The 14,527-nt window shown below is 42.7% G+C and overlaps 1 protein-coding gene across 3 annotated transcripts in view; it reads right to left on the bottom strand.

Annotated features, from left to right (window-relative positions):
• Positions 1-13,993, bottom strand: part of MAPKBP1 (mitogen-activated protein kinase binding protein 1) — a 49,658-nt gene extending 35,665 nt beyond the window's left edge. For 2 of the 3 annotated variants that reach the window (XM_068963750.1, XM_068963751.1), the window contains exon 1: positions 13,877-13,993. In XM_068963750.1, coding sequence (XP_068819851.1) covers positions 13,877-13,993 — 117 coding nt within the window. The remainder of the gene's footprint in view (positions 1-13,876) is intronic. The other variant, XM_068963752.1, reaches the window with a different exon arrangement.
• Between the last annotated feature and the right edge of the window lie 534 nt (positions 13,994-14,527).

Genomic DNA, 14,527 nt, shown 5'->3' on the forward strand with positions numbered 1-14,527 from the left:
TTGGGCAGAAAGAGGATCTACAGCTATACCAAATACCATCTATTGAATGTGCACTCTGTGCCAAGAACTGTGCTAAACACTTCGCAAGATCACCTCATTTAATACTCTTGACAACTTGATGAAGGACTAGTATTATCTCCATCGCAGAGATAAAGGAGTCAGGTAATTAGTGAATGGAAGAACCAGGATTCAAACATAGGTCTGTCTGGTTTCAGAAACCATGGTGACCAAGGAGGGAGCTCAGGTTCTCCCAAACCACCAAAATGCTGTCACTTCTGAAAGAGCATACAAGAAGTCGCCATGCCATCGTGGAGGCAGTGGGGACAAGTCTGAGCACCAAGATCCAAGGCAAAGGGCACAGGAGGAAGTAGAGAGGCAACAGGGTCCTCTCCTGCCTGTGTTAATGTTTGTTTTTTTAAAGTAGCATCCCTTATCAGTAATGTAACTGGGTCTAAAAATGGGTTCTACACCAATACAGTATACTAACCTATATATATGGAATTTAGAAAGATGGTAACAATAACCCTGTATGCGAGACAGCAAAAGAGACACAGATGTATAGAAGAGTCTTTTGGACTCTGTGGGAGAGGGCGAGGGTGGGATGACATGCGAGAATGGCATTGAAACATGTAAATTATCACATGTGAAACGAATCGCCAATCCAGGTTCGATGCGTGATACAGGGTGCTTGGGGCTGGTGCACTGGGATGACCCAGAGGGATTGGATGGGGAGGGAGGTGGGAGGGGGGTTCAGGATGGGGAACACATGGACACCCATGGCGGATTCATGTCAATGTATGGCAAAAACCAACACAATATTGTAAAGTAAAAAAATAAATAAATAAAACTGAAAAAAAAAATGGGTTCTGACCTCTCCTCTCTGAGATGGTTGCAGAGAAAAAAGAGTAACAGAGGGTCTTCCGATGTCAGAGTACCCCACGTTGTCAGGGCTTACCTGTGTCCAGCTGGCACTAGAACCTACAGCATAGACAGCTGACACCTATTTCCAAGGAAACTGACATTGACAGCATCAGAAGCATTTTCATGTGCAGGCAGAGGAGGAGCTAAGGAGGGCATTGGACCTCAGACCAGAAGAGAGGGAATGAGGGGCCTCTAGCCAAATGACTCAAGTACAATATAACCAATAGCCAATTTCAAAGAACAGCTTGAATAACACAGTGCCTGGTATAGGGCAGTATTTCTACCCTCCCTTTCCCTTCCAGTTATCAGAAAGGCAAGGATAAGAGACATCTCAATTTAAGCAACCAGAATAAAGGGGAAAAAAAAATTTTTTTTTCCTCACTAAGGTCAGTCCTTGCTATAACAATACTGGAACCACAAACAAAGCCCTATGACCTAAAAAATCTGATCAAGAAGGGTCTGATTCTTCTTCATTCACCATTTCTGCATCCCTGAGTTTTCTTAATCTCTTGGTTTCCAAACTTTGTAACGAGGGAGAGTACTAACTGTTCTTTATCTGGACTAACTGTGCAAGGTGATTGCGTGTTCTAGGACGTGTGGAGTGGAGAGGACGCTCAGTGCCCCTGCAATCACACCAACTTGTGCCATGGGACTCTCTTTGAAGAAGGAAGATCACCTCAACGCGTTATTCTCTATAACATGCTCACTTCCCTTCCACTAGGCTTCCTTGGTGACTCAGACAGTAAAGAATCCACCTGCAATTCAGGAGACCTGGGTTCAATTCCTGAATCAGGAAGATTTCCTAGAGAAAGGAATGGCAACCCACTCCAGTATTTTTGCCTGGAGAATTCCATGGACAGAGGAGTCTGGTGGGTTACAGTTCATGGGGGTCACAAAAGAGTCATGACTGAGCAACTAACACTTTCCTTTCCATTGCTAACACCAACACCCTGGTTGAGGCCTTCAGCACCATATTCCTGAATATGGTGATGGCTTCCTAATCAATCTCCTTACTGCAGACTCTGCCCTCCCCTCCCCAACCCATCAAAATAATCCTTCCATAGTATAGCTATGATCATGTCCCTACTCTACTCAAAAACCTTCAGCGACTCCCTGCGCTGTGCTTAGTCTCTCCATTGTGTCCACCTCTCTGCAACCCCATGGACTGTAGCCCACCAAGCTCCTCTGTCCATGGGGATTCTCCAGGCAAGAATACTAGGCGAGTTGCCATGCCCTCCTCCAGGGGATCTTCCCAACTCAGGGATTGAACCGAGGTCTCCCGCACTGCAGGTGGATTCTCTAAGCCAACAGGGAAGCCCAAATATACTGGAGTGGGTACCCTATCCGTTCTCCAGAGGATCTTCCTAATCCAGGAATTGAACCAGGGTCTCCTGCGTGGCAGGCAGATTCTTTACCTGCTGAGTTACCAGGAAGCCTTCAATGACTCCTTGTGCTGTGCTGTGCTTAGTTGCTCAGGCCTGTCCAACTCTTTGTGACCCCATGGATTGTAGCCCTACAGGCTTCTCTGGTAATCACGGGGATTCTCCAGGCAAGAATACTGGAGTGGGTTGCATGCCCTCCTCCAGGGGATCTTCTCAACACAGGGATCGAACCCAGGTCTCCCACACTGCAGGCAGATTCTTTACCTTCTGAGCCAATGATTCCCTAATGCCAACTAAACAAATCATAGTGTCTTAGCCTAGAATCCATCTGTCAATGGGCCCTATCATTCTATTTCCTTCTACTTACCATATGAATCATGTGTATTTGTCAATCTGGATTACTCATTATTCTGGAAAGGAGCTCCAGGGCTTTAGTTTATATTCTTCTGCCTGGAATGCCCTTCCCTTGCATCCACCACCCCACACTGAAACCCTACCCTTCCTTTAAGAACTGGCTCAAATATCACATCCCCTATGATTCTTTCTGTGTTCACCCTGGCCAGAAGTGACTCCTCCCTCCTTGGTATTCTTAGAGCAGCACTTAATTTTCATCATTTACATGGCATGTGTTACTTAGTACCTTGTACAGAAGTTCTTTATGGATTTGTCTTCTCTCTCCTACTACTCCATAATCTCCTGGAAGGCAAAGACTGTGTCTCATACAACTCTATGCTTATAGCACGGGGCACAATGTTTAACAGAGTGTATTTGTTGAGTCCATTTTTACCTTTTATTTATTTTGTCTGGCTGTGCCACGTGGCTTGTGGGATCTTAGTTCTCCAACCAACAACTGAACCCATGCCCGTGGCAGTGAAAGCATGGAGCTGTAACCACTGAACCATCCGAGAATTCCTTGAATCCACTTTAGTACTTGAAAAACATTTGTGAATATTCTTTAGTTTACTTTACTTAGTAAATTCTTTAACCTCCTAGAGAATCCTCCATCTATCACAGTCAATCCTAGAAGTTGGAGCTGGAAGCAGGATTTTGGTGCCTTTCCAGAAAGAGTAGGGAAGGACTAAATGGAATAATCCATATGCCTTAAATGATTACAAGCAAAACACTGTTACCCCTGACTTTAGTAAATACATGCATAACATGGCTCTTCATAAATCTGACTTAAATTATAATTAACAAGTCCAAAAAAAGATTTAGAATTTTGCTTAATAAAAGTAACAACTATTATTTAAAAAGAGCTTTACCTGTCCTTTTTAATCAGAAATGGATGTAGCTATGAGTAGTTACTCTGGATGTCAGAATTATGAATGGCCTGTTTTCTTCTTTATATTTCTCTATATTATGTAAAAAAAAATCTTTTCAGAAAGCACATATATTTCAGAAAGTATAAAAAGATATTTTGTTTACCAAAACTAACCAAGGAAATATTTTTAAAGATATCAGAAACGGATTATCTCAAATTCAAGAAGTTAATGATGAATTTGTGGAAAGATATTTTTATATCTTATTATTAATACTAAAAAAAAAAGTTTATTATACCAGATATATTTTCCAATATTTGTGCATAAAATGAGTATACAGATTTTTTAATTTAAACATTTTAGATTTAAGTATGAAAAACACATTTAAATTGGAGAGACTTTTATCTTTATTGTTTTTTTCTACTTACAAAAATAACACAGACTCATTGTAAAAAAATTCCAACATTACAGAAATATAGAAATGTAGATAGTGAATGTCCACCATAATCTACTCTCCCTCCCTGAGGTAACCAATTTTAACAACAATTTGGTATTCATAGCCACACAATTTTTTCTATGCACATACTAACATACATGTTTTAATAAAATATAAATAATCATTAACATAAAAACTGTTGCACAGTTTGCTTTTTGTCACATAATAGGTTTTGTATACTCTCTCATGTCAGTATATATAGATTGACTTCATTTTTTTCAACAAGTACAAGGTATTTCATTTTATGGATGTACATCAATCCCCTATTGATGGTTACTTCAAAGATTTTACTACTGTGAATAATGCTCCCTAACAACAGAAAATTCAGTTATATATACTTTTGTGTGGTGTAAATGTTTGCATAGAATAAAATCCCAGAACTATAACTGCTAGATCAAGAGATGAATATGTAAATTTTCCTTCTGAAGGATATTACCAAGTTGTCCTTTAAAAAAATGGTTAGGTCAGTCTCTGCTTTCACCGACAGTGGAAGGGTATTAGTGCACTTGTTTCCCCCCATGTTCAGATATATTTTCTTTAAGCATAAATTATTTAAACAGGTTATTTCACTCTTGTCTCATATTAGAAACTCAAAACAATGGGTCATAAAATTAATGCGTTTTCACTCTGCCTTTAAATTCTTAGTCTGAAAGGAAGCTCTAAGACTAATTCACTTCCCAAATTATTTCCCAACATAAATGAATTAGCTCCCAAAGAAGAAAAAAGTTCTATTTGTTTCTATAGATCCTATTGCTGTTAAAAAGCATGCTTATTACTCTAGTGATCTTCAATCAGACACAGTAAATTAGGACTCTCCCCACTCCCGGTTCACTAGTTTGATGTTTTTTCATTCCCAAAAAATATATCCATATCCCTGAAATAAATTATACAGTAGTTAGTATCAAAAAGAATATTTGCTAAGCCATTCGTTTTGGTCCTTAGTTAAAGCATGGTTGGTACAAGTTAATATTGGCAAGGAAAAGGACACAGTATAAAGGTGCAAGGGAGGATGATTCAACGTTGGAACAGAAGTCGAACCTGCAAAAAAGGACTTCTCACAAATGGAAACGTGAACGAATATCTTGCCGGCAAATCAGAAACAAATTCCTGGATATTCTAGAAATCTATGGACCCTGATAATACTAGCAACCCTATAACAGCTGTAACCTTATTTAGCTTTTATAATGTGCTTTCACGTTCATTAAACCTCATTTAATCCTCACAACAGCCCTGGGAGGAAGCTGTAAGTATTCTAGTTTTACAAATGAGAGAGAAATCAGTGCCCTCAGAAGTGAGGAAGCTGTCCCACCAGCCCCCACTACGCTCTACCACCAACCCCCTCACACCCACGCCCACTTCCAGCACGCAACTGGAAGTATGGTGGGCATCACTTGGGAGCCTGGTGGTACTGCAGAGTCTTGGGGTGGGTCTGAATCGTAACCTGCATTTTAGCAAGGCCACTGGCCTCTTGCCCCCATCCGTTAATTTGTCTATATGTTAACTCCTGGAAGCCCTGTTCACTAGCCATTTCTGGGTTTGCTAAGAGGGAAAGTCTCTACCACAGTGGCATGGCGGCCTCAGAAGGGAGACCAAAGCAGCCTGGGGACAGAAGGACATCCTAAGGAGAAAGGCCATGTTTAGAAAAGTCAGCAGCAGGTTATTATGTCATATGAAAACCATCATGTTGTGCAAAGATAGTGTATTTTTCCAGCTAGAAGCTGACCAACAGTGTCAGGGTCCCAGAGGCAAGCAAGCCCGCAGCCTGCCTGTTGCATGTTAAATCCTGACAAGCAGCTGCTTGCTTTCCTCCAGGCAGTAGTTGAGTGATGGCAAGAGTCAAGGTTTCTGAGCATGCTCCCAACTCCTCCTTCATGATCACAAAGTAGCTTGGGGCTTCCTCTCCTCAGGATTAACTAGGCCAGCCGCAGGAAAGCATGCATTAAGATCCCATGCTTTTGCACCCCTGATGTTATCACTGTTGCCTACTTGAGGAAATAAATCAAGATAATACAAATTTCACATCAAGTGAGGCAAGGCACTTGCTCAAGGAACTTAGCAAACCTGGAGCCTGCCCAGCCAAACAGAATCAGGTGGGCAAATGATGTCATTTTTGCTCATTTCATGTTCACTGAAGCCCAACTATCATCATCCAGGTCAGCCCCGACACAGGATATTCCAGATTCAGTTTCTTTCACAGAAAACAGGCATTTCAACTCAGTGACTCTCCACAATTTCAAAGACAAGGTCAGTTTGCATAGGGACAGCTACAAGGTAACAGTGGTGAACTGGGGTGATGAGGGAGAGATTTGGGGTAGGTAGTACTAGCAAGCCACCAGGAGTATAAGCTACACGATCGACCGCCATCTAGGAACAAAACAGTTTAAAGCCTCATGATACCCCCCTATACACAGACACACACACAGACACACAGACACACAGACACACACACACACACAGCATCTGTTGGTCTCCATTTCACTCCCCCACCTCACTCCAACCCCGAGAGAGAAGCAGCAACTGCCTGTGGCTTATTGTCATCTGGAACCACACAGCTGTGCCCTGTTATCTTGACATTTGCAGACCCACAGAACCCCACAAGCTGTACATTTTCTAAGGATACCACAGGATGAGAAGCTGGGATATAATCCAGAAAATCTGGAGTTGGGAGTGGGAAGAGGAGCAAGGACATAGAGGGACAAGGGTTAATGAATGATGGCTCTAAAACAACAGTCTGAGAAGTTAATTAAACTAATTTTATAGGGAATGTTGGGGGAAAAGTATATTTTTTAAAGTACTGCTCTTTTCCAAGCTGATCACAGATGTGACACTTGGCTTCAGCAATACTAGGCATATTTCTGTGTTCAGTGTTATATTTCACACATGAAGATTCCCCGGGAGGAATACAGGATAAAGATTAAGATCAGGCTTTGGCGTTAAGACAGCCAAGATTTGAATCGCAGCTCAGTCATCCACCTCTCTTAGCATCAGCTTCCTCATTTACAAAATGGAGATAGTAACAGTACTTACAGTACTTACAGTAGGGTGGTATGAAACTTAAATAATGTATGTATATACTTGGCACAGTACACAGCAAAAAGCTCAATAAAAGTTAGCCATTATTACCACTACAAATATTAGTATTTCCGGTATTATTACTGTAAGAAAAAGACAGGAAGCATGGACAACAAAAGTTGGGAATGGGTGGTTCCAAAAGGCATACTACCTGGAAATGGGGAATGGCACAAATCTATAATGGATGGAAAAAGAAACTTGAAAAGTAAAAGAACAGCTAGTCAAGATTAAGTCCTCGGGTACTTTAATTTTTAACAATAAAATCGTCTTAATTACATATGACAAAAACCTCATCTCACCTTAATGACACCATTAGCATCACATCCTTCAGAAAGTACCAACACCTCGGCAGCATTCTGTTTCTTGACTTGGGTGGTGGTTACATGAGCAATCATTTTATAATTGTGCACAATAAAAGGCTATATTATTATATTTCATAAACTTTTCAATGTCTATTATATTTATTCCACAATTTTTTTAAGTTTTTAAGTACAAGCACCTTTAATGGGTCAGCCAAACTCACAGAGAAACGGCCAGAAGCATCACTAAAGGAACAGAGAAAGCAAAGAGAGGAGAGGCATGATGGGAAGTCAGAAATTGTAGTGAGCTCCGCGCGAGTGAGAAGCAATGCTCAAACCCAGAAGAGGCTGAGGAGTTCCTTCTCAGGATTCCTCCCAAAGAGAATGTGACAAAGTGGAGGTGGGGGGAGAATAAAAACAGCCATGTGGTTTCACAAAATGTTGTTCCAAGATCTTCCAGTATATTTAAATCTCAACTATGAATGTAGGGGCAGGGAAGGAAAAGTATGTTTAGCTCCATTCCAGGTTTAGGGGAAGAGATAAAGTACATAAACTTAACAAATCTAAACTAAGAAGAGAGGTTGTTTTACAGACTAGGGAAGCAATACACAGAGCATCACATTCTGTGATAAGATGAGTGAGGGCAGAATTCTCTCCCCAGAAGTCAAAGAGGAGATAAGTACGAACTCTTTCTTCTGGACGCATCCTTCAAAACCAGAGGAAAATGCTGTGGCCAATTGAGAAGCACTGTGGACTTGCTGATACAACTGTCAGGAGGAAGGAAACCAAGATCTGGAAAATCTGAACAACCAAAATTACCAACCTTAAGGATCCACACTGCCCAGTCTGTCTGCCACAACTCACTTTATTTCTTACACTCCCCGTCCCTCCTTTTTTTTTTTTTTAAAGAGGTAACAGAAACTAAAGTAAAATCTATGATGTGGATTTGATTCAGTAAACTTCCAAAGAGGTGGGCAGCTCTCACTACACATCTCTACTGAGAATTACTATAAAAGAAAGCTGATAGAAACCTGGCCCTGTCCTACATTAAACAACAGAGCCCAGAGGAGAGGCTTAGCTGGCAGCAGTGGGAATGTGATGTATAATATAACAAATCCTACTGAAAACACTGTAGCTTTTCTTCCTACCAACACAGCAGTCTAGACATGAAGGAAAAACCAACAGATACTCCGAGAACAACAGGGGGACAGCCATGTTCCCAGAGAAGCTTAGTGTGAACAAACACAGTCCCAAATTTCAAACCCTGAACTGTTTTCCAAACAAAGGGGCAGTGATATCAGCCACAAGTCCAACTTGAGGCTCGGGGGGTTGACAGAGAGGGTACAGAGCTCAGGCTGAAGCCTCATTTCTATGAATGTTTTCTCATTAGTCAAGAAATGAAAACACACAGATAACAAGTAGAAGAGGGAGGGAAGTCAAGAGAAACACCAATGGCCCCAAAGATACTAAAAATATCAGCAAGAAATAAGACAGTCATTCAACCTGATCCAACAGGGGAAACTTGTGCTAAATCACAAGCTGACAGAGGGCAAAGAAATGTGGGAAGTGGCAGTGCTGTTAGACCCTGAAATGAAAGAGGCCAAGTAGATGAGGGGAGGCTCTGCAAGACAACTTAGAGCCCGAAGAGGCTGGGCTATTTTAGACAGCAAAGCAAGGGGTGCTTGATTGCGGACAGAAGAATCCTCTCTCCTCAGTGAGACTTACTTTGAAGGCTGAGGGCAGCTGCAGGCACCGGAAGGAAAAGGAAATGGAGATCAAAGGAACACGACCAGGAGGACACCTCACTCTTTTCACTGTACACCACCTGTTCTGAGGAGCTCACAGCACTTCACAAGACTTAACTGAAGAATATACTGGAGACAGAAAATGCAACAAGAACTTGCCCAAGTTCACTCACAAAAACAGGTGAGGGGCAGGGCTACTGGCCACAGAGGCCTCTACTCTCGGTCATCTATTCTAGGCAGGGAACCCAGAGAGTGTGTATTAAACATGAAAAACTCTGGGTTGCTATGAGTCCCAAGGGGAGTGGGTAATGGAATGGTACCAAAAAAACCTGGCCAGGACCCAGGGATTATCATAAACTTTCCTATTTTTGCCCCCAAGGGAAATTCCTGCCAGTCTGTAGTAAGTCAGTGATCAGCTCCTTACAAATGACCCTACAACATGGCACTTTTCTCAGATCTATCCCTGATATAGCAGTTTCAGAACAATCAGTCCAGAAGACACTGTGGAGATTTGTGAAGACACAAGGAGAAGCATATAGTTACTGAGATAGCCTTAAATATTCCCAAGAACCCTTAATGAGGACTTGAGTATGAAGTCAACAGATGTCAGGGTCCTACCTAGCATGTAAGCCAGGGGTTCATAACCCAGCAGTGGGCAGCTGGTGGAACTTAACAGATACACAAACAACAAACTCTACCCCTTGAGGTTCTGATTCTATATAGACAGGATGGGGCATAGGAACAGGGACTTTTTAGAAGCTGCACAGGTATTCTGATGTCTTAAAGCTCTCCTGACTATTCCCCCAAGTTGAGCACCATCAAGCTAAATCCAGCGATCTATAAATGCTTTGAAAATGAATATGACCCCCCTCTACCAAATCAGCAGAGCATAGAGTCACAATACTAATATCTGGGTTCAAACACTAAGCAAAAGGTGAAATTAGATTACTGCCAGTTTTTTCTTCTCTATGAAACTCACCTACACAAACTTTTCTCATTGCCACATATTAAAAGGCTCAAAGCACCACCATACAGTCAGGAAGGAGAAACACTGAGGAAAGAAATCGGGGTTGGGGGGACGGAGAGTAAATTAGACTTATAAAAACAGAACCAGAAGAAAGCTGAAGTTACTTTGCCATCCATTGTTTTCAAAGGGATAATGTATTAATATATAACTCAGGTTGGACTAATGGCTATTAATAAGGAAGATGATTTCAAAACCTCCCTTACTCACTTCAAAATCCAACAACCCTCCAGGACACGCAATGCTTTTGTATCCCTAACTTAAATCTTGCTTGCTTGGCTCCAGTCCATTTCTGTTCTTTGTTAAAATGAAAAACAACTCAGCTCCTTCCACATAAAAATCTTTCAGAAAGTTTAAGAAAAGAGGGGGAGGTTTAGCCACCAAGAACACATACATTTGCTTCTTAAGGAAAACCACAGTTCAACCAAAATGAGAGAAAGAATTGAAAAATTGCACAGGATTTGAAGTTGCAGGGTGTTTACAGCTGATAACCTTGAGTTCCACTTCATCAAGACTCAGCAGATCTGGCATAAAACCTCAAATTACTCTTCTCTAATTCTGTTACACTGCAGAGACTTTTTTCCTTCCCTTAGACAAAGTATAATAGAAATTCCAGCTCTCACCTACTCTCTCTAATAACTTAAATCCCCATCTCTACTGGCTCTCACTTTGGCTTTTAACCATATTTTAACCATATTTTTAACTAGGTCTCTTCTGAATTAAGAAACTTTTAATAAGCACTACTTTCTGGATATACGTACTACTCTTTCTCTCTAACCCCCTTCACACCTAAACAGGATGCGTCTCTATTTCTTTTTTAAATTTCTTTTCAACATTTTATTATCTCTAATTTTGATTTCTAAAGAACTCACAAATTCCTCCTGAACATTTGCTCTTCTTCTAGAATTTACCTTCACTATATTTGACATCTTTTAATTTTTCTCATCCACTTATTCATTTAATATTTAGACCATTCCTTACACTGTACTAAGCCTGGTGATGTAAAGGAAATAAAGAACATGGCCCTGATCTTAAGAAATGAAGACATACGTAAAAGAACAATTAGGGACTGGTTCCAAGGTAGTAGGGCTAGTCTGAGAAGGCCCCGTGGCTCCAGTAAACAGACTTGGATCTAAAAATAAGTGGAGAATTTGGTGAAAAGGCTACTTTAGATAGAAGGAACAGTTATGATTCAAAGCAACAGGCCATATGAGGTAAGAGCTGCATAAAGGCCCTCTGTCACTTCCTTCTTTGCCCCCAACCGCCACAAAATACGTATGTCTTTTGGTCTTCAAATTTTGCTTCAGAGTTAGTTATCCATGAATCACAAGCTCTATGACTGTTACCACAGCTACCACATATTAGAGCAGCATATGAAGCCCAGTACACCAGGTCTTCTGTTGGTCACAAGGCAGGCTTTTAGGATCATCTCGCGTAGCCTTCAATAAAGAGTGCAGGGAGTCGGGCATCTGCAAGAGGCAAGGCCGGAGGCACGCAAAGGCAGCTACTAGTTTTCGGTGCTAAAGATATGCACCGGCACTCGAGCTCAGTCAGACTATTCAAGGGTCATTCAACTCCAGCTAAGTATTTCCTTCATTCACAGCTCTAGGACAAACAAAGCCATTTAAAGCAGTTTGAAGCACTGAATTCCTGTGTGAAGCGGGGACGTTTAATGGTGATGCCAAAGATTCTAGTTTTCACTGTTTTCCTGGAGAGCTTCTCCTCTTCTCTTGTCTCAGAACTCACAGTTCAAGCATCCCTTCCTCTGTGAAAGTTTTTTCCTAATCCCCCTAAGCTGGTTTAGCTCCCTCCCCTCTACTGCCATAAACACCTTTATACATACTTCCAGGACAGCATTCGCCACATCATGTTGTAATTATTTGTTTACATGTCTGACTAGCCACAAGCTCTTTGATGGCAAGGATAATGTTTATGATTCTACACATAATCGGCACTTAATAAATGTTTGTTGAATGTATTAATGATTAATGATTAATGACATGGTGGGGGCTTCCCTGGTGGCTCAGATGGTAAAGCGTCTGCCTGCAATATGGGAGACCCAGGTTCAATTCCTGGGTCGGGAAGATTCCCTGGAGAAGGAAATGGCAATCCACTCCAGCACTCCTGCCTGGAAAATCCCATGGACGGAGGAGCCTGATAGGCTACAGTCCATGGGGTCGCAAAGAGTTGGACACGACTGAGCGACTTCACTTTCAATGACATGGCAAATTTTAAAGAATGGTGACCATACCTTCTGGATTCCAGACCAAAATTACAATAAGTACTAATACCGAAGACTAAAATCCCACCATACATTTCTATTACCTGTATCATTCTGGGTTAGAAAAAGAGGCCAAAGATACAAGAAGATGGCTCTAACAGTGCCGGTCACTGCCAAGTAACCAGCCAGGAATACGAGAGCCTCCAAGACCAAGAATGATCCAACACAACAAACAAGTGAACAGAGCCAAATCCAAGACAGTTGTCTATGTTTCAGGCTCATTCTCCTGCCTTTGGAGATTATGAACAATGATCAATGAGGGCCCCTGGAAAAGTCACTCTCTCCACAGCCATGGAACCTTGTGGCCAATTATGATTCCTGCTGAAAGAATATACAGGAAAGGTGGTCATTTGTGACCAAAGCCAAGTAAGCTTTTGCTAAGGGACAGGGATCTGAGTTAAGCCCTCCCAGAACTCTGTCATGCTGTACATTAGCATTCCAAATCATTTCTCACGGGGTTTACTCATCTCTGAAGAGATGCAGGCAAGGCAGTAAAATGCTGCTGTCTCAAATGCCTCTCCCTGTAGCAACCCTGCACCACACAAGGCCACTGTGTTTACAGGCTGCTAATATGACACAAAAGTCTAATCTGATCCTGTGGGAACAAGGCCCCATGTTCCCTCAGGGATTAAATAAATTTAGTCAGCTTTTGTATACTCCCAAACTTGTGGGGCTCTATGAAGTGGAAGAAAGCATAACCACCACCACTCAAACAAGTGAGGGGATGCAAGGGGACTTGGTTTCTGGAGAACTTCTGCAGTAGGGTGGGATATAGTGAATGAGATGAGCAGTGTTCAGGGGCAAAACCAGAATTTGCTTGGCTGGCAAATACTTGGCCCTTTGTATGTTACCTTTTCTAAAAAGCCAAGAAACTCCAGTTAAATTAATTCAGGTCTCTTGAATAGACAAGTAAATTTGTTTTGATCCCAGGGAAGAGCATTTACCAAGCCAATTCCTCTGACTAGGTGTTTTAGCATATTTCTGGTACCACTGTCTTACAGAAACCCAGCTGTGACACTTAACACTTGTGGTAGCTCAGCCCTTCACAGGATACGTGGTCCGACTACCTTCTTCCAAGAAGGAAAACCGAGTCAGCATATCAACTGGCTTCCCCAAGCACAGACTTAGTTTGTAGTGAGGCCACAACTGAACCCTCTTGTTGCCTTCCTCATGCTCTTCGCGGATGAATCTCAGCATGCTCACCCATGCGGCTCTTTTCCCTTTACCTTGTAACTAAATCATTACTTTCTTGAGCGCAGAGATGGTCCTGTAGAGCCACCATGAGCTTCTAGTTCTCCTCTTTCCCCAGAAAGAGTAAGGTAAAAGATGTACGTGGGGCAGAGAAGGGGAAGGGAGAGGAGGGACGGGAAGGGTTGGCTTCCAATACCAGGACTCACCTTGGAGCTGAGGTCTTCTCGCCGGTTTCCTGCCTTACTCCTGCGTAATTTGATGGACGGGGATCGCAGAAGGTTCTTGATCCGGCTGGTAATGGTTGACCCCTCCACAGCCATCATGATGAGGAGCCCCCGGGACAGCTCCTGGCCCAATCCTGAGACTTGCCTCAACAGCGGCAATGCTTTCCCACTCCACAGGCCCTGCCGGTATGCCCTCTTACTGACCTGAGATGGTAGAGGCCACCTTACCTTCTGCCTAAGCCGTGCCTGCAGCTATCTCTAGGTAACTGCTCTCTCCCTTAGCCGCATTCCCACCTTCAAGCCCTGCGCGGTTTCTTAAAACGTCTTAAGGACAGACTCAGGGAAAGGGGGCGTTAAAAAGCCTGAGCTGCGAAGAAATGCCAGGCCCACACCTGCCAGAGGCGTTCAACTAAAAGGATAAGATGGGCCCTAGAAGGGCTAGTGACTGGTCCGATTCCCGTTAACTCCCAACTGTTTTCATGGCAACAGCAGCGTCTAGAGGAGGAGGACCCCGAGGCTACCAAGGAGTCCCGCAGCGGTCGTGAGCACCTGCGCCGGCGGCCGCAGGGACACTCAGCCCGGCGGGGCTCGTCTTGGCCCTGCAACTCGTTCTGCCACGGGGGCCTCCCTCCC

Source organism: Capricornis sumatraensis, chromosome 2 (genome assembly GCF_032405125.1).
Source record: "Capricornis sumatraensis isolate serow.1 chromosome 2, serow.2, whole genome shotgun sequence".
Taxonomy (NCBI): Eukaryota; Metazoa; Chordata; class Mammalia; order Artiodactyla; family Bovidae; genus Capricornis; species Capricornis sumatraensis.